Source organism: Orcinus orca, chromosome 15, assembly GCF_937001465.1.
Source record: "Orcinus orca chromosome 15, mOrcOrc1.1, whole genome shotgun sequence".
In the NCBI taxonomy this organism is placed as follows: Eukaryota; Metazoa; Chordata; class Mammalia; order Artiodactyla; family Delphinidae; genus Orcinus; species Orcinus orca.
In genome coordinates, this window is record NC_064573.1 from 55,197,385 (window position 1) to 55,218,199 (window position 20,815).

The 20,815-nt window shown below is 44.1% G+C and overlaps 1 protein-coding gene across 20 annotated transcripts in view; it reads right to left on the bottom strand.

Moving 5' to 3' along the window:
- Positions 1–3,315: 3,315 nt before the first annotated feature.
- The window catches only part of DLGAP1 (DLG associated protein 1), an 833,306-nt gene continuing 815,806 nt past the window's right edge, over positions 3,316–20,815 (bottom strand). For 14 of the 20 annotated variants that reach the window (XM_049698295.1, XM_033439361.2, XM_004275937.3 and 11 more), the window contains 3 exons: positions 13,627–13,718; positions 9,276–9,428; positions 3,316–6,525 (listed from right to left, as the gene is read on the bottom strand). In XM_049698295.1, the coding sequence (XP_049554252.1) occupies positions 6,316–6,525; positions 9,276–9,428; positions 13,627–13,718 (455 nt within the window). In that variant the 3' untranslated portion in view covers positions 3,316–6,315. Of the gene's footprint in view, positions 6,526–6,668; positions 9,429–13,626; positions 13,719–20,815 lie in introns of those variants that run through there. The other 6 variants (XM_049698296.1, XM_049698304.1, XM_049698305.1 and 3 more) reach the window with 1 other exon arrangement.

Sequence of the window (20,815 nt, forward strand, 5' to 3'; positions counted from 1 at the left end):
TTATGATTTCATTTTGAACAACCTGCTAGTCAAGGGATCTTTGGGGCATCGACTCAAGATGACAACAGACACAAACTCCTTGGAAAGAATTCCCTTTCAGACATTCCAGACTCATTACCTTGCTTGACTAATGTAAGAAACAAGTCAGGAGCCCTTGAGTTGCTCTTTCAAGTTTGTCAAGTTCAACGTTGGAAGTACCAGGCTCACCCTGAGTACCAGGTCCTGCTCCTGCCAGGGGCCAGGCTGCAGAGAAGAGAACTGTCAACTCCCACCGGCAAAGGCAGTGAAGGCAGCGAGGCTCTCTTCCCTCCAAAGGACTCTAAGAGTAAATTATTTAAACTCCTTCTCACCTTTGTTTAAGATCTGCCTCTTCTCACACTTGGGAATTGCAAACAGACATTGTATTGGCTGAGGTTGCAAAGTCCATTAGGTCTTATTCTAGAAAGGAAATGAAGTGACGAAGCTGGTGTTTTAAAAAGTGTCACTTATAGAAGTAAACATTTTCTACAGCAAGAGGTTATTCCCTAAGACTAAAACCCCTCTAAAATGTCCCCCCCCCCTTTTTTTTCAGTGAATAGAATATTTTAATCTTCAGAGATGTTTCTTCCAATGTACTTTATGGGGACATCCACAGTATTATCTAACTCCCTAGATGTTTCTCTTCATTGTTTCATAATAGAAATTGCTAGTAAGCATTGGACTTGAATGTCCTAGGAAGAAGGAAGGACTCATCAACTGATCATTATGGGTGTAGCTCTCAGAAGGCTAGCTATGCAGGAATGTTTTCTGTTTGCAGAGCATTGGTCTTCAGACGTAGTGAAAGCACCAGGATTTAAGACTACAAAACCTGTAATTGTTTGTAACCTCCTCATACTAGACTCAATAGAAAGAATGCATTTTCCCTCTTTATATCACAAGAGAAAACTAAGACTCTATTTGCTTCCCCCTTCCTCCTTTCCAAAGTGAAAAAGAGAGTTTTTCTTTTCTTCCTTTGGCTGCTTTGGGTCTTCATTGCTGCAGGCAGGCTTTCTCTAGTTGCAGCGAGCGGGGGCTACTCTTTGTTGCGGTGCATGGCTTCTCATTGCCGTGGTTTCTCTTGTTGCAGAGCACGGGCTCTAGGCACGCAGGCTTCAGTAGTTGTGGCACTCAGGCTCAGTAGTTGTGGTGCACGGGCTTAGTTGCTCCGCGGCATGTGGGATCTTCCTGGACCAGGGATCGAACCTGTGTCCCCTGCATTGGCAGGTGGATTCTTAACCACTGTGCCACCAGGGAAGTCCAAGGAGAGTTCTTCTATGGAAGAATCTCTTTATTGATGTCTCTATAGAAGCTCCCTCGTGATACTGATTTACCTATCCAGTAATCTGGAAAGAGGACATTAGTATCTACTTCTCCCTGAAGGCAGACTAGAAGTGTGAAGCAGAAGAATGGCATTTTTTTCATCTGTTCTAGTGAAAACATTTGATGAACAGCAACAGTTTAATCAGCTACATGGCAGACTTTGACTTTTGGTGGGTTTTTTTTGTTTTTTGTTTTTTTTGCCGTACGCGGGCCTCTTACTGTTGTGGCCTCTCCTGTTACGGAGCACAGGCTCCGGACGCGCAGGCTCAGCGGCCATGGCTCACGGGCCCAGCCACCCCGTGGCATGTGGGATCTTCCCGGACCGGGGCACGAACCTGTGTCCCCTGCATCGTCAGGCGGACTCTCAACCACTGCGCCACCATGGAAGCCCCCCTGTGGTTTTCTGATGTTGCCTCTCTGGGCCAGCAGGAAGCCCAGACAGGGAAGAGCACACTATTTCCTCTCTCTGCTTCAGGGGAAATGAGTGACTTGCAGAGGAATTTAAGACCTATTCTGTAAACTTAGTAAATGCGTTAGAACCAGAGAGAGTTTTCAGCCTGGGCCACTAGTTTCTGTTTGCAAAAGGAGTTAATCTGATCTTAGTTTAGTAGCTGAAAGTTAAACAGCCTATTGAACAAACCCCAGGTGGATTTCGGTACCCTTTGGTAACAGTGGCATACGAGAATGAACACATTCAGACAGTAGGATTTTCCATATGTCATTTATTTAAACCAAAATCAGTTTATATTTTCAAGGGTGTGGATTTCAAAGATACAAAAAGAAATTCAAACCATTTTGTTCAATATCTATAAAAAATGAAATTACATTTTGCTGTGGGTGGGGCGGGAGTGGACCCAGTAACATGGGAAATTGCTTCTCTGAAATTCAAATTTCTGTGTGCAAAAACTAACTCATTTTGTTTTAGGATTGGCTGAAATGTTTAAGGAGCCCCGATAAAATATAAGAATTAATTTGCTAAAAGTCAAGAAGTATAATCACAGTTCACACTACGTGAACGGTCAGTGCATGAGCCAAAGTAATGAGATCTTTGCAACCTCGCCCGCGTCCGGCCACTTGATCATTGTTCTTTGGAAGCACTTTCAGAAGTACATTGTGTTATTTTGGTGACTGGCACAGGTCTTGCTTATGTATAAAAAGCGGACAAAGTGGCTTATCTGCTTAACAGTTTCCAAGTTTGTTGCATAGAGATGTATGGCTTTGCCCAAGAACTTGGTGGGAGGAAGTATTGTGGACACAGGTCTCAGGGTTGTGGCATTTTCAGATCAGTGTATGTCCACTGTATAAAGTGTTCTAATTGACTTTTGTGTTGTTTTTGGTGAGTCTGTATTTTTGTGTATAAAGTAAGGCTTACAGATATGACCTAGATGAAAACCAGGGGAAACTGACAGTGGCAATCACCAATTCTAAATGTGAGAAGAATGATAAAGACCTCACTGAAGACAAAGCTGAACGCAGGCTTGGATTTTGGACTCAAATCTGTCACTTAATAATTGTGTCATGCTGGGCGAGTGACCGAACCTCAGGGAGCAGTTTTTCAGTACTGTGGGGATGAAATGAAGACCACAATGCATTATTCTGATTTTCCCTACCCCAGAGAACTGTGTAGGAAACAAAACTGATGAAATGTTTTGAAAGAAATCCACGTGGGTAAAAATCTATACAGATTTGAACATGTTTGAGAAGCTAATAACATCTTTCATAAAACATACAGCTCCTGACCTGAAACTTTCAGATGCGTGTAATCATCACAGTAAAAGGACTTTTAGTTTTGGGTACTTAAAGCCCTTCCATAGGGTGCAAGGTCTACCCACCAGCTCACCTGGACTAGTACATGTGTTGTTACAATGAAAGTCACAATGATATGCTTCTTAACTGCTTAATTATTCACCCCCCCAAAGGCAATTACTTATATTTTAGAAGAAGTAGGACTCTGTAGTGAAAACACACAGACCTGAAAGCAGTGCATTAAGTATTTTATTAATTTCTTTATACATTATGGGAAACATTCATCTATTTACAATTTTTTTTTGTCCACACACAGTCTAGGTAGATAAGCCTATGAAATTCCAATTCATAAAGCCATAAAAATGTTCCCCACCCCTCCATCTGAAGGCTTTCAAATGAATCTTTTTTTTTTCCAAACCAAAATAATTTTTAAAAATTACATTTGGGAATTCAGATATGCTAGTGATTTACATTCCAGTTATTTAAAATATGCATCTAGACAGGTTTTAAAAAAGAAATGGTAAATTCACAAGGATAAGGCTTAAATTAAAGTGGTAATGCACAGTAAAACATTAAGGAAACATCTATAAATAACAGAAATATAGTACAAATAAATTAGTTCTATTTACCATTTCAAATATTAAAAATCTTTAATCCATTTCTTCATCTCTCTTTACAAAAAGGTTATGTGAGTTGTATGGAAACATCTGCAAAAAATATAATAAATACTTAATTTCTTTTAACGTTTTTTGATGTGGGAGACAAACTTCTTTTGTAATCCCCCCTCCCCAAGAAAATGCCCAAACACCTTTATACCAAAGTTAAACAAAATAAGTAATTTTTCAGGGTACATACATTTTCCAATATGAACTAAAAAACATTTCTACAAATTACATCAGAAGAACAATGTAACAAAGGTTATGGTCATGGATGTCAGCTTAAGGGGGCAAGTGATTAACGGGCAGCTTTATGTGGGATCACGTCTTAACATCAATAATTAGCCTTCTATAAAGTGTTTGTACAATTGGTGTTTTCAAGGAAGGCAAAGGTCATGGTGCCTGGAGGCCTTCGGCTAAAAGATTTAAAATTCTTACCAAAAATAGCTTATGAATATACAAATACCATTCACATAGACAAGATAAATAGGCCATCTCTTGTCTCTCTTTAAAATATCCTGGGCTAAACCAGTTTGCAAAGAAAATATTGTAGGATGATCTTGAATCGTATTAGAAATCTATTTCTTAATCCAAATCTTATCTCTACCTCACGGTGCAGAGCTGTGGATGGGGACATCTGGTCTTCAAATGGGTGTGGCTTCCTTCACGTTAATCTGAGTTCCGAGTCACTGTCAGGGTTGAATGAGACCATAGGCTACCCAAGGTGGCAGTTGGCCTTACTTGATGCAAACTTTGTGTGACCTTCCTTGGCTGCTACAGAGTAAAGAAAAGGTGTATTCTTTTTAAAACCAGCAATACTTGAAGCTCAAATTCTCTGTCTGCTCCAATTTTATAAAGCACTCAAAGGTGCTTTGTTCACCCTAGTTAAAAGTTGGTTGGTTGGTTTTTAAATGTTAGTAGCCCTTGTCTTGTAAACCACAGCAGTAAACATTTGTGCCCTGTTTATAAACATAGCTCAAAGCATCAATGGCTCTGAGAGGTAGCGAATTCTCTAGTGGTTTTAGAATATGTCCGTGAAAATAGTTGTTGCCAGAACCCATCACCTCTCTTAATTGCTTAAATAAAATTAAATTAGCACCTGGCTATGAGAGTGTTGTTGTTTTTTTTTTTTAAAAAAAACATCTCTGGTGCAAGAGTATTTGATGTATGTTTTTAAAAGTCTTTCATTTTTCAATGGTAATTTCTAACGCTTTAGGGAGCTGGATAAAACGCCAGTGATCATTTAAGATCACCTCATTCTAAGTGCTTAAACTGCTACGAGTAAGGGCATTTAAAGATAACTTGAGCTGGATGCAAAAGTCATACTGGCCATCCATCAGGACTAAAAACGGAAATCAACATTCTCTGCCAAAAGCCTGGGTTTCTTTCAGTGTTTAGGAATCATGACACTGTCCCCCTCCATGTGGCCTCTGAACCTCGCAGTTCAAATTTCTTCTCTCTCTACCTGGGACCTCAAGACAAGTGGCCGCTCTTTGGAACGAGGCAGCATGTCTACTGGGACAGAAAGCTTATTTTACCGGTTTGACACAGGACAAAATCCTTATTCGGGGGTGTGTTGGGACTGTGGAGCAGTGAGAAAAGACTGATGAAGACAGACGTCTGCCGTATGAACTACTGGGTTAAAAGAGACGGATGTGTAGCATTCCAAGGGGATGCTAGGAAAATCCCAACTTTTCGCAGAAAGCAGCCCGGCTGCCATGTACAGCACTCCGTAAGCAGAGATGTACTTAGCTCTGTGTAATTAGGTAGGCCCCCAGGATGGACACTAACAAATTAATAGAACCAACACTTTCCCCTAAAGACCCCACCACCACCATCACAACAATATAATATACATAGTACAAGAAAAGCTGATAAAACACTTCAGGTGTAACTTTTCTTAAGAATAGGACAAAAGAAAAAATCCCTTATGTAGTCTTTTAAACTAGCAGTGCTTCCTTTGTCTTGCCTTGCCTATCTTCATTTTATTGCCTTTCAGAATAGATGGATATCCCTGAAAGATCGGATTGACAATCTTCTGCTGATTGAGACATCTGAAGCAGTGACTGATGACACAAGAGTGAGGCAGTTTTGCAGCTGTGAGCGACGCAGGTACCCCCGGCACCCGCAGGGTTTGCTTCTCTTTCCCCCACTCCGCATCCTGGTCCCCCGCCCCCCAGCCCCTCTGCGTCCCCTCTCGGTGTGTCACTTCCCGACTCCGGTGACAGGGTGTGTGATTTCTGAGGTTGGAAATCAAGTGTTCCATCTGCTTGCCCAAATAGGAAGCGTGTCGGGGAAATCAGGGGGATCGGAGCCCTAGTTTCCTAGTTTCTTTCGGGTGGAAGTCCGCGAGGTCCCGAGGGGACCACCCCCCTGGGGACCCCCCCACCCCGGGATCCTGGATTTCTGAGATACCCTATGGTTCGATATTGCTGGAATCTAAGGACAGACAAGCTCGAGAGAACGGAGGATGGCGGGTGACCTAGAGGGGCCGCGTCTACACGGGTGGGCGGGCCAAGAAGGCGAAGGGCGGGCGCCGGGGAGGAGGCGGCCGGGGGCGCGGCGGCCGGGGGCCTCAGAGCCGGGTCTGCGCCTCGGGGATGTAGATCTCGATGCTCTCGGCGCTCTCGGTGGCCGAGTTCTGGCGGACGGACGCGGCGCGCTTGGCGGCCATCAGGCGCTTGCGGGCCTCCTGGCGCTGCGAGCTCTCCAGCGAGCGCTCCCGGATCAGCGGCGCGGGGCCCTTCGCCGGCTTCTTGGGCACTGGAGGAGGGGCCCTTCGCTCCTGATCAAAGCAGAAGGTTCAGGACATTACACAGCTTCTCAGGACAAGCTTGGGAAAAACTGGGATAGGTCAGTAGTTAGCACACTTTTTTTTTTTTTTTTTTAAGCCTAAGGGTGGTTAGGTTAGTTCTGATCTGCACACTGTATATATATATATATTTACATGTATAGATATGTATATATTTTTTCTTCATTATTCTGGCTTGCGTATTCAAAAGCTGCAGGGGGAAAAAAATACCGGTAAGTTTAAGGCCAAGGGTAAAGCTGGATGGCAGAACTAGGTCTCTCCAAGGGAAGGATGTGGGTATTTAAAATGCCCCCCCCCCCCCCCCCCCCCCGCCTGCTGAAAGGCTGCGGCTCCCAGCACGTTTACTGCGGTTTTTCTCTGGAGGCTCCAGACTGTTCTGGGTGCCAGAGATGGGAAAGGGTGGCAGCGGTCGCCTCTTAGAACTCTGCATCCCCCTAAGGAGGGAGGCGGAGGGTGCGAGCTCGGTTCAGAGTTTAAAAACATCCCCGCCCTCTCCTCGGGCCCACCCAAACCTAAACAACCAGACGAGGAAGAAGATTGTAAGCCCGCGTTCGTTTAGCTTTGCTGATGCCACAGTGAGTTACACCCGTTTGCACATCACACACAAACACACAGCAATGTACTGGGCAGGGTCACCCTGGAGGGAGGACTTGGACAGTTCCTTACCCTCCCGGGGAAGTGGAGTCAGCTCCTAAAACATCCTGCTGGACCGTCACGCCTTAGGGATCTCGGGGCGACTGTGGCGGCCCAGAGGGCAATTCCATCACAGGGACAGACACTGTGCCATGAAAACTGAACACAAGACTGAAAGAGTTCATCCCCCTAGCAGCAGCAAACTAGAAAACGGGTGGCTACGTTTAAATGCCATTGCAAAAACAAAAGCCATACATCACTTGGGCTGGAAAAAAGTACAGTGGGAAAGAAGGGAATCTAAACCACAAAGGATTTTGGGGAAAAAGACGGTGAGTTTTCAGGCTGCACAAAGGTCCACGTGAATCTGATGATTTCATTTTTCAATAAAATACCCTAATTCTCATAAAACTAAATGTGAAAAGTATCTTAAATTAGGGATTCCATGATTCTCCGAAGGGCATTCTCTGTGTTCCTCCTTACTTGCCTGGGTGAAGCCCTAGTTAACATACTGCACTGGAGTTGCCCGCCGGCTGTTTAAGGTGGCGTCTTGTGTGGATAAAAAAAGGGAGCACAGAGTGCAAACCATATTCCACCAACCCTGATTGTCTTGTTCATTGTTTCCCTTCCAGTTCATGGGGTGATGCAAAGCTCTGATGACAGACAACGTGCATGAAGGTTTAGAAATCAAGTTAACTAATGATTTACTGTGTCAATAGGTTACCTATATCAATTCTTAGCTTCACTCCTTTTGGACGTTTAAAATCTTCATTGTTGGGTAACTCAGTCGATATTTTGGAAACTTTTTAGTCATATTTTCCTTTCCTTGCACATTTTATTTTTTAACTATAATTTTTAAAAATCCATGAGTGAGAAATCAGATGGATCAGCTCTAGAAATTCAGTTACCAGTATGTGTGTACATCTGTAGTGTTTTCTTAAAGTCAGACCAATTTAAAAGCTTACGTAGCAGACAGTTTTAAACCCAGATTAAAGAAAACTAGATTGAGTGCAAATGTTTGGCTCCCCCAGTGAGAGGCCACACAGACATCCATGGTACTTTGATGCTTCGCACCAAAACCCCACAGGTGGATGGTGACAGAATTAGAGATGAGGGACAGTGATGAGAGCGGTGGCCCCTTCGATGATGCACCGGCTGGTGGCACTGGATTTCTCCCGGGAGCCCATGGACCCCAAGAACCCTGGTATTATAATGGGCAGCAGCAGAATGGATTGGACTGCGGCTTGCTCTCTGATAGGTGCAGGGATCAGAAAAGGGCATCACAAGTACAGCTGTGCCTAATATTTAGAAGTTGAATCTCTCGGGAACATCTGACCTCAGGCCATAGGAAAGCAAAGGGTTAAAAAAGTCATGCATGCCTGGCCAGCCTAGGGAGGTGGACGTTGGATACCTGGGCAAGCCTGGTGGACCCGCCGTAATCAAATGTGAAAATTGCCATTTATTAATTCAAGTAAAAGCATTTGAGTCTTTACATCTACGCTCTCGCACGAGGAACCCAGTGAGCGATATTCCCCAGGGCAAATCAACCAATAGTAAAACTCTTAAAAAATCCCAACATTTATGATTACTGTGAAACTTTACGGTGTGTATATTTTTGCACTTGAACAACAGTGGTTTCTTTATTACTATATTTATGAAATGATTATCAAAGTCGGTTAGTTTGCAGGGCTTCCTATTTTCTCGGAAGCACGTGCTAGGGGTGTAAGGACGTTGAGCTCTTGCTGTATGTAACCGTGCACTGAAGATGTCATTTATTTTAGTTTAAAAAGCAAAATGGAGGCAGTTCCTTCCAGTGACTAAAATGGTTTAACTTAAAGTTTAATTAACAAAAAAAGCCACATTCCCATTTTCCAATTCACACAGACAGGTTTTTCTTTAAAAATATGCCTGAAACATATTACAGATAATATCCCAAGTGATTACTATGTAAACATTGTCATTACAATGAAATTAATATGATATCAGCTCCATTTCACATTGTAAACAGCAAGACTGAAAGCAGAAGCCTATTTAGACTGTCCAGTGTTTGTGCAGGTTTTTAAATGAACCATACAAAATCGACATTGTTCTACCTTCTTGTCAAGAGGATCCATCTGTTTCCAATTATTGGCCTTTAACTGATGAAGTTCATCAAATTTCATACTAATATTTTCTATGGACAACTGCAGCATGTCCCAGAACCCCGCCAAATCCTGGGAGGTGGGCCTTGGATGAGCGCTGGGATTCTGTATGAGAGAAAGAAAAACATTCACGCTTTAGAGGTGATGATCTAGGACAACAAGCACAGGACCAAGGCGGCCTTTTCAAATATTTCAAATAACGCAAGGAGGATGAGTTCCTTTTGGTTTTCAGATAGGAGAGAAAAGTGAGGCTATCGATGGCCCTTTTATTTATTTCATATTTTATATATGTCTTATATACATATTCACCTTTCTTAAGGAATAATTGACCAAATTGCAAAATATTTAGAGTGTACAACGTGATGATGTGATACATACACACATTGTGAAAGGACTCCCCCGTCGAGTTAAGTAACACATCACCTCATGTATTTCTCTTTGTGTGTGTGTGAGAGCATTTATGTTCTACTCTCTTGGCGAAGCCCAGTTATACAATACACTGCTATCAACTATAGTCACCATGTTCTAATTAGATCTTCAGACCTTATTCGTTTGATAGCTGAAAATCTGTACCATGTTACCGACCTCTCCCTGTTTCCCCCACACCCAAGCCCCTGGCAACCACGTTTATACTCTCTCTGAGTTTGGTTTTTAAAAAAAGATTCCACTGCAAATGATAAGTTTATACACTCATCTTATACACATTGGAGTCAGTGATTCTCAACGTCAAAGTAAAATTCTTCTTTTGTTAATATAACATCCTTCAGTACGCTATGGCAGGGAGTCTATAAACATTTGAAAAATCCCAGAATGTATGATCTATGACAAGATGCATTTAAAGCTATATTTAAAGGAAAATACCTTCTTGCAAAAAAAAAAAAAAATACAGTGTATTGGTACTAGAGTCAGTATTCAACTCCATGCCATCCAACATACTCAGAGAACATATAAGGAATCTAAAGTAAGGTTCATTTTAACACTCATGTTGAGTGAAAATACTAGGGCAAACAATGATAAGTAATAAAAGAACTGGATTTTCAAACTACTGTGTGTTTAACAATTAAGATATCTCTAATGTAGGAAGTCATGTTATCATATAAGTACTCGGACAAAATCATTTGGAAGCGAATTAGTTTTAAATTGACCATAACGTAACATGGCAAATGTGAGAACACTTGTCTATACACACACATAGATGCCTGTAGTGACCCATTTGCTAGATAATATTAAACATTCTTTGGTTTGTGGATTGACTTTCTTTGCCCTCATTCACGTATCCCTGACAAGTACTAGAAAGTATGAACTACTCATTTATATGGTCTGAGACAGAAAAAACAACTAAAGACTGAAGGTGTTGTGTTCATCGCTGGTTACTACCTGCAACAGTAGCTAAAGGCATTCATGGGCAGATGGGTGGGACTCCCACTTGCCAAAAGTTTCTAGCAGGGGTCCGTTTTGGTTACCTCTGGGAATCTGGGCAATTGGAAAGACTGTGAAGTCTCATGCCATATAATAACTGGAGGCCAGTTTGTACTTTTAAAACCAGCCCTATGAAAATATCATCAGAATTTCAGGAAGCTCAAGGTTGGTGACCATCGAAGTTAATAAGTTGGAAAGAACGTTTTAGCCCTTTCATGGACTAGCATTATTGGTCTGGCTTCAAAATAAATACAAGTAAAGAATATATTTATAAACTTACACTTTTAAAACTACCCATAGATCATTGGAATAAGTAAGTTCTAAAATTTGTAAGTATTTGGGTCAGTGTTAAACTCTATTCTAATGACATCTGAATTAACAAGAGGGTTTCTCTGTAGTACTTTGATTTAGTAAACTAAAAAGAAAGTTTCTTAATATCTAGGTTCAGAATAGACAGATAATAGCTTTGACAAAGTACTTGTCAAATGGAGTTTTATGATCTCGCAATATATTTCCTTATCTTATTGGTAACTAAAAGCTAAATTGCTCATACTTTGAAGTTCACCGAAGTCTTTTAGGTCACAAGCTCCGTTGGTTAAACTGTTTTAGTGCATCAGTCGATGAAATGATAGAGGTCGTTTAACTCTGTAACACGGGTAATTTGTTCCTTTCCCACCAAGACTCTCTTTGCTGACACAGCCTCCAGGGGGTGGATGGGGAAGCAGAGGGAAAGAGCCTGGGTGCTCAGCCAGTCTCCGAATCAGAGGTTCCTGTGACACCCCAGCGCAGAAGGAGATGCACAACCCGCTTGAGTATGAACCAGGCCACTTGGAGGCCAGAGGTGGTAGAGGTTGAGAAGGATACGGCGGGCCAGGTCCCTGGGTTGACTTTCGTTGCAATCCATTTATTCTATGCCCGAGAGTCAAGTCGGAGACAAGGTGCAAGTGTTTTCAGGTGTCCTCCTCAGAGTAAGAACTCAAGCAAGCAGAGCTGGGCCTGGGGTGACCGATCTCAGTGCTGCTTTAATGCACCTTTGTGGACCTAAGTGGTACCATCACCAGGCCACCGTGCTTCCTGCTGCAGAGGAGATGGAGCTGAGCCAGCAGGGTGAGGAGGGGACTCAAATCCTGGGGGGCCTTTATAGGGATTGAAGTCGAACACACTGGGATCTGAACCTTGGCTCTGCCTCTTACCACGCGGCCCTGGCAAGTCACTGAGCTCTTCCAGGCCCATTTTGCTCAACGGTAGAACCGTCATAAAAATAATGTCACTATATTCTCCAGACCGTTGCTTTGAGGATCTAACCAGATCATAAACTTAAAAGCTCTGAGGACACAGTGCGCTTCTGCTCCTGCTTCTGTAATTCTTTTCAAAGGTGTGCTGTGTTTGCCCTGTAGCGTGTACTTATTGGTCTCCGCCTGTGTCTTTTGGCCAGTTTGAGAAATATGGCCTTATATGAACTTTTTTACATATGATTCTTTACAAGAGCAAAGAATCATATTAATTAAGATCTGTGGGGCTTCCCTGGTGGCGCAGTGGTTAAGAGTCCGCCTGCCGATGCAGGGGACACGGGTTCGGGCCCTGGTCCGGGAGGATCCCACGTGCCGCGGAGCGGCTGGGCCCGTGAGCCATGGCCGCTGAGCCTGCGCGTCCGGAGCCTGTGCTCTGCAACGGGAGAGGCCCGCGTACCGCGAAAAAAAAAAAAAAGATCTGTGACACATCCGCAAGTTTACAGATTAGCAGGAATTCTGTACCTGGCACGTAGTGAAGCTCAATAAGATATTGGTTGAATCACTTATCAATACATCTACTAATATATATTATCTCATAATTCAGAATAGAATTTCTGAGACGCTGAAAGAAGGGTCAGGTAATTTTTGCTGAGGGAGGAGAAAACAAACTATAGATGTCAGGGGTGGGGGTGAGGAGGAAGGAAAGGATAGCCCCAAGGGGAGGGTTCAAAAAGAAAAGCCTGGTGAAGAGAGACGGAGAGCACCAGCTTTTGCCGGGTTTATATCTGCTCTTGGTCGAGCCCTGTCTAGATAAATTCCATTCGGTCTGTATTTGTCCTTGTTAACAAGATGTGGTTAGAACTCTAGAATCATAGTCTGGATCAATCAGATTGCAAATGATTCATGTTTTTAACCTTCCAGGAGATAAACTAGTTGCTTTTCATTTTCTTTATTTAGATCCGACTTGATCATTAATTGACCAATAAAAGCTATGTTTGTGGAATGACACTTGTAGGGATGGTAGCATTTAAAAAAAATTCTGTGAGGAAGCTCTTGCCCTTGTATTTTGCTGGTAATTTTTTTAAAATGTTGTTGATGCTAGTATTAGTTTTGTCTCTTTGTCCTGGTTTATTTTGTTTCTGTATGTCCAAGAAGGATGAATGATTCATTGGTCTCAGGGAGATCAAATCTATACTTTATGACACCTTCCACTTCTGATTCTTGAATTAAAACAGAGAACTCTGATAAGAAAATAAGCCCTGATGGCTATTTCAGAAAGAAACTCATTATCGAAAATGATCTTTTTGCTGTAATATTATTTTTTACGTATCAGTCTGCTCCATAGTTTGGTAAGAATAATGAAATCAGAAGGCCAGGAAAATGGAAAGTCTTCAGTTACCGAACAAAAAAGGGGAGGGGAATGGAGTTTTAGCCTGATTGGATTCTTTCTTCAAAGATTACTTAAGTATAACATAAATATTTTTAAGTTTAAGAAAAGCAGGAAATATATGATTCATCAGAAAACTCTCTATTCCAGGTAAGAGAGTCCGATGGGCTGTGACTTGGTTCTACTTTAGTTGGACCGGTCTTGACAACAGGTTCTTCTCGTGGTACTAGCAGGGAAAATGGTAGTGATGGGTAAGGATACCTACCAGGTTTTCTTCACACAGTTCTCTGAACTGGTAGAATTTCTGGGCCATAAGAAGTTGGGCACTGCCAACTGCAGTTCGGATTTTCCCTAGAACTGAAAAAAGCAAACAGACAAGAAGTTTACACGTGATGTCTCATTGCTGAGACTTAGTCTGGTAAAGCAAAGAGGAAGTTATGCTGTAGCAATTAGGGAAAACGATATGCACACCGCACGCGCGCACACGCACACAGCCCGGTCGTGGCCGTTGCTCTGCGGTCTATGGAACAGACGCTCCTGGGTTAAAGAAGAAAACCAACTTGGAGAAAAACACATGCCCATCATGCATCTTTCTTAGGAATAACGGAGTTTTCCATCACAGCCCTGGATGTTACCAGGAAAGGAGGCAAATAGTTTTGCTTTTTTTTTTCCTTTTCCTTTTACTGCAAGGATGAATTTCAAGTGTTTGCCAGTACAGTTATGGATTTATTTGTGTCATAGTCTGCTAGCTTGTTTTTCTAATCCGAGTTCAAACACAAGAAAAGCAGCCCTAATTTGGAGCGGGGAATCTCGTGGCACTCACCATATCCCATCCATAGCCTTCATTATTTTTCCGGAGTTCAGCCACTGGTACTGTCAGGAAAGAGCCATGGCCAGTTGCAAGATTGTCTAAGGAGTGAACATTGTCAGCCCGTTGCCTAGGGGACGCCAGCACCGCCCCTGCTTTTCCACTCCACAGACCAACGTTATTGTGCATAGAGGTTTAATTCCCTGTGCACTGTGCCGAAAATCCTCCCTTTGCAAGCTACTTCTTGCCTCCGGTGCAGTCGAAGGGGAGAACCTTTCAGCGCATGGGCGAGCTGAGCAGAAAGGAGCCTCTGCCCCAGCATCCCGAGCATCCCGAGCTCCGCGTTATCCCGGAGGCGCTCCCTACGCCGGTGGGGCCCGGGCTGCTGCACGGCTGGAGCCCGGCCACCCGGCACTGGGCACCGGGCAGGAAGGAAGGGGAGACGGTGCCCACAGAGAAAGGCAGAGCGGGGGAGCCTCCGAGGGGGGCTTGCCCGCTTGGAGATCTTCACAGGGAGAGATTTTATGGGACTGAAGCAACGTTTTTGCTGCTATAGTTTTGTTCTGAATTTACCGAGCCTGAGACTCGGAGTGGAATTAGATCTCCCTTTCTTGACCTCATTCCCCACAAAGACTGAGAAGACAACGAAAAGCAACTTCATTTTGGGGTTTCTAGTCATCTGCTCCTCTGTTTAAGGCTGCCAGGCTGGATAATGATTTCGGCTGCCCACCCCCTGGGCACTACCCAAATATTTCAGCCTTCCCGCACATGTGACCAGGGCATCTCTGAACTCTAGAAGTCACCAGTCACACCAGAGCTGAAGCGCAGAGATTACCTCCCCAGGGATAGCGGAGGTCCCCCTTGAGAGCCACCAGGCAGCAAATTTTCAGGCCTAGGAGTTGACATTTTTTTCAATCTGTTTGTAAAATCTTTTGGGATGATTACCTTTTCCTCTTTAACAGATCAATCACTTGTGTGAGGTCTCCCTCCTTTTCTCAACACCCCAAAGCAGAAAGGACAGCACAGGGCACCACAGAAGTTAAGAGTACTGGCCCTGACTGGCCAAGGATCCTTGCCGGGACACTTCCTAGCCACTGCCCTGGACAAGTCACCTAATCTCTGTTTTCTTATATGTAAAATGGGGCTAAGGGTACCTACTTACTGGCAGGGTTGTTGTGAAGGTTAAAAGCGGCAATGTGGGGGCTCCCCTGGTGGCGCAGTGGTTGAGAGTCTGCCTGCCGATGCAGGGAACACGGGTTCGTGCCCCGGTCTGGGAAGATCCCACATGCCGCGGAGCGGCTGAGCCCGTGAGCCATGGCCGCTGAGCCTGTGCGTCCGGAGCCTGTGCTCCGCAACGGGAGAGGCCGCAATGGTGAGAGGCCCGCGTACCGCAAAAAAAAAAAAAAAAAAAAAAAAAAAAGCGGCAATGTGTGTGAATTGCTTAGGACTGGATCTGATTATACAGCAAGTGCTCAATAAATGTTTATTATTGAGGACCAGGACTCCACACTTCCACTGTGGGTGTGCGACTGTGGGCCCCACACTTGCTCTGCCCAGAAGAGAAAAAAAAAAATGTCTGGATTATTCATAGGCAACCAGTATCCTTGGTTGTCTGGGACAGGTATGTGCTTTGGAGGACCTGTCCCAGATCAGTCAGAGACAGATCAGAAGGGGCACTTCCTAAGTGAACACATGGCTTTAGGCAAGCTCTGAGGTTTCTGGAAACCTCTCTGAATGATCTTGCTGAAGGGCAGGACTGTGACACCAGCAAATCTCAGAATGATTCCTAAAAGCTTAGAACTAGAACCCAGGTCTCCAATCGGCTGCCTGGGATTGTACAGCTCCTGGGGACTGTGAGAGAAACTTGAGGTATCTGGATACACCTCAACAGTTTGAACTAATGGCTCTCAATGACACCCAGATACCTAAGCTCTGTAATGGACCGCATAACAAGATGAGCTGAATAAGACAGCGATTCTCAAATAAGGGGAAAGCACTGCTGCAAACAATCATTTGGGCAACACCCACCACGTAGGCAGGGGCTAACTCGGATGTCTTCTTGGAAGTTAAGCAAGGGAAATCTTCACTCAGCATGGTCTGGTGAGAGCGAAAACACCGGGAATAGAGTCGGGGCCGTTCTGTTTTTCAGGTTTTTACCATCACGTTCTTGAATGGAAATTCCCTGCTGGCTCCAGGATTACTTGCATTTCTAGTGTCCTCTCCTAGGCCCAGGGTGGGGAGATGAGGATTTGTCTCCATGAACCAGGAGGTCTGGGACAAGCAGACTATTACCCCTACTTCCTTGTCCTCCACGCTTTCTTTTCCAGAGAACTAAAAACTCACTTTGATCTTAAGAAAGCTCTAATAAAGTTTTTTTTCGTTTAGTTTTTCCATTAGACACTCACTTGGTGGGTGAAATAACTCTTTTCTTCTGAAGGTAAAATTCATATTTGTTACATAGGCTTTGAGGAGGTAAAAAAGACAAAGTAAATGGTAAACTCCAACGGAAGTAAAAAGTAGAAAAAAAAAGGCTGAAGTTTGGTAAAGAAATGAGATAAAGGGCTTCCCTGGTGGCGCAGTGGTTAAGTGCTGATTCAGGGGACACGGGTTCGAGCCCTGGTTTGGGAAGATCCCACATGTTGCAGAGCAACTAAGCCCGTGTGCCACAACTACTGAGCCTGCGCTCTAGAGCCCGCGAGCCACAGCTACTGAGCCCATGTGCTGCAACTACTGAAGCCCACATGCCTAGAGCCCATGCTCCGCAACAAGAGAAGCCACCGCAATGAGAAGCCCGCGCACCACAACGAAGAGTAGACCCCGCTTGCCTCAACTAGAGAAAAGCCCACGCGCAGCAACAAAGACCCAACTCAGCCAAAAATAAATAAATAATTAATTAATATTTGAAAAAAAAAGAAATGAGATTAAGAAGAAAGAAGAATCTGAAAGTCATTTTTTTTTTTTCTTTTTTTGTGGTAGGTGGGCCTCTCACTGTGTGGCTTCTCCCATTGCGGAGCAGAGGCTCCGGACGCGCAGGCTCAGCGGCCATGGCTCACGGGCTCAGCCGCTCCGCGGCATGTGGGATCTTCCCGGACCGGGGCACGAACCCGTGTCTCCTGCATCGGCAGGCGGACTCTCAACCACTGCGCCACCAGGGAAGCCCTGAATGTCATTTTGAAACTACTCTAAAATGTTCCATACCAGCCTTCAGCAGGGTGGAAAGAAAAGTACTTCTCTCAGGGATGCTAGGAAAAGAGGGATAAGGGAGCAAGCGTAAATGAGATATTCAGGCTGCCTCTGTGGGCCTTTCCTATGCATATAACAGCCCAACCTGGTGAAAGAAAGTTCCAGAAGAGGCCTAGGTACAGGACATGTTCCCAAGGTGTTAGCCTTGCATCTCCCTATTTTACTGTACGTGGTGGCAATTAACTTCGCAGGGGCTGGGTTGGCCCTCAAAGCCAAGGCCAAAAATGTCAAAGGAGCCTGAAAGGACTTGTGGGATCTACACAAAAGCTGGTGCAGGGACACTCCCTGTGGGTTCTGGGAATTCACTCATTTACTCAGCAAATATTGAATAAGGGCATACGATGTGCCAGGCTGTGCTGCATGGATGTGACACGGTGATGAGGACAAAATCTTGCCCTTGTAGATTCCATTCTGGTGAGGGGACGTGGGGGAGATGGACATCAGAAATACAAACATGGCTATACGTGTTTGGGATCTGCTGGATCACTTGGATTGGGATGGATGGGAAGAAGTATGATTGGGCCAAAGGAGAGTGAATTCTTTAAATGGTGATCAGAGAGCTTTCAGTTCTCTTGGTCTCTCTCCTTAAAAAAGGAAAATAAGCAAAGAACAACAACAACAAAAGTGGTTTGTGTTGGTATCCGTTGCAATATGAAACTGGCTCTGGACTAAACTGTTATAGTAATCATCATTTGAAAATGTCACTGTTTTTTATTTTGGAAAAAAGTTAAAATACATGAAAGTACAAAAAGGGCAAGAGAGCAAACATCTATGCATGTGCTCTCCCTCAAAGGATCAAATGTTAATTTTTTTCAAATTTGCTTCTGAACTTCTATTTCTTTCTTCTTTTCCCGTCTCTCCCTCTCCAGTGAAGGGAAGCCCTACGGACAAAGTATTCTCTACTTCTGTTCCCTTTGCCTCCCTCCCTAAAGGAAACCACTAGACCAGACAACCAACATCCCAGTCCCACCCCTGAGTTTATGAAGGTGTCTCCTTTGGTCCTAGAAAGGCGACAGCTAAGGGCCTTCTTGAGAGCAAAGGAGAGCGTTAGATTGGGGTAACCCCTCTAGCACAGCTGAGACCCCACGGCCTAGAATGGGCGGTTGAAGGCTCTGTCCATCCAGGAGGAAGATGTGCCCCTGGGGTTTCCTTTAGTTGGTTTTTTTCTCACACTCTGGTCCACACAGTCTTTCCAGATTGTTCCATCCAAATGTAGTTAATAGTTTTTACCATCCATTTCCCTTAGGGCCCATTCTCTGCCTCTTCCAGAATAATAATCTCTGCTGTGTCACCCCAGGCATGCCATTTAACCATGATTTATTCCATCTATTTGTATCACATGTAATCACAGATTAGGCCTTGTCTTGCTTTGCCACTCTTTGCATGTAGAGAACCCTGGTTTCCCTGCATGCCTATAAGAACCCTGATGGTGAATTTTTTCAGGTTCCTTTCTCCCTTTCCTTTCCTCCCAGCTCCTGTGTTAGTCTATCCCTCAGTGGGACTGCAGAACAACAACCCAAAACGCTGTTGAACTGAATTCCTTCTGTGTAAGAAGTGGGCATCTCTTTATTAACTCCCCCACTTATAAGCTTAGAGACCTCTCATCCCACGATGAATGGGTGGCTCTGGGGGATCATAGCAGAGAGGACAGGCCTGGATTAGCTCACCACACAAAGCCAGGAAGATCAGAAAGGCCATCACTGTTTGGTTTTTGCAAAAACCTGCCTATTTATATTACTATTACCTTGTATTTCAAAGCACTTTCACGCGCACATCTAATGTGATCCTCACAGGACCCCGTGGGGCAGGGCCAATGTCATCATTTTAGCTGAGAAAAGCTGGGCTCAAAGTATGAAGTGTTTTCCCTGGGGCCCTGGTCCAGCTGTGCCCTTTTCCCTCAACACTTACTGAGAATTGGTTCTGAATCTACTCAACTGAAGGCCTCTGAGCATGATTTCTTTCCTTTATCCACACTTTCTAGCCACGGCCAGTGGAGAGAAGGGGGGCAGCTGTAACCAGTCAGTGGGGGAATTTGCAGAAGTTCGGCAAGTCTGATCCCTGTCCTACGTCAGGGCAGGAGGGCAAAGCACGTCTACCGAAAATGACTGTCGCACAAAGAAATCTCAGTCACGAAAAGAATGCAGGAACCAGGGGTCACTTGAAAGAGATGGCGGGTGTAAGGTTCAAGTTTTGTTTTTTCTTTGAAAGACTATGCATCATAATGAGAAGCAGAGAAAGACAAAATAGTCTTTTATGAAAACCACGATTTAAAATTTCCTCGCTACGTTCAATCAGAAACCCAGACATCTAGAAAAGAGCACACCTCCTCCTTCCCACTGACCCCCACATGGTACCATTTTTATTTTGGGAACAAGGAGGTGGTATAAAAGGCACAGGAGTGAAGGGAATGAACAGTTTCTCTCAAGTGTTCAGTGGTAGCCGAGTAAAACAAAGGCCGTCTCCGCCGGGGACGTGTCTGACTTTTTGCTGAGTCAAAACCCTTATTTTATATCCATAGGCCTAGCTCCCTCTCTCTGCCATCACGATCTGTGTGGTTGAATCTGTTTGTCACAAGACTTTCAGGATCAAGGGATTCCTGGCCATGAAACGAAAGCAGAATCATCCCCTTCCCCAGTGGATTTGGATAAAAACTGGGAATAAAATCTGGTCCGGCTCCAATCGGAGACACTGGATGAGACTGAGCTGGGTCTATAAGGAACCGCGTGGGAGATATTTATACTGTATATATATTTATACTGTGTTACACATATTTATACTGTATCAGAGTCGCCAGCATCTTACCATGTCAAGCTGAAAACATCCCGACTATCTAGACCGTTGGATGTGTTTTATTGGGAAAATGATTTTTTTCTTTGTTTCTACATTTCTGCATGAGTAGCTTGGTTCAGGAATAAATATGTGTGACCCTTTGTTTGAAAAAAATATCCTTATGCATAACCAACATACGCATTTAATATTCAAGAAGGGTTAGGCCTCTAGAGCTGACAGGCCAGAAGCACTGGTTGCTTTGACTGCTTCCAGTTCTTACGGACTATGCCGGCTCCACCATCAGCATTTATATCTTCAACCTGGACACTACCTATCAATACAGAGGAGTCCGTCTGGCTGTCCCACCAGTGGTGAAGCTTCTGCAGTGGACAGGCTGGTGGGACACGTCCCAGGCCCTGCCGCCTACACCTAATTCCCCTGGTCTGCTTCCTTTCCTAACTTCCTCTCTGTGTGACATCCCAGAAAGAGAAGAGGCACTGGAGTCAGAAATACCACTTATCTAAAAAAAAAAAAAAAAAAGAAAAAAAAAAAAAAAGAAATACCACTTATCAGCTGCGGAGCTTGGGAGAATGTATTGTACTCTCAGACTCTGTTTTCTTTGTCTGTCAAGCGA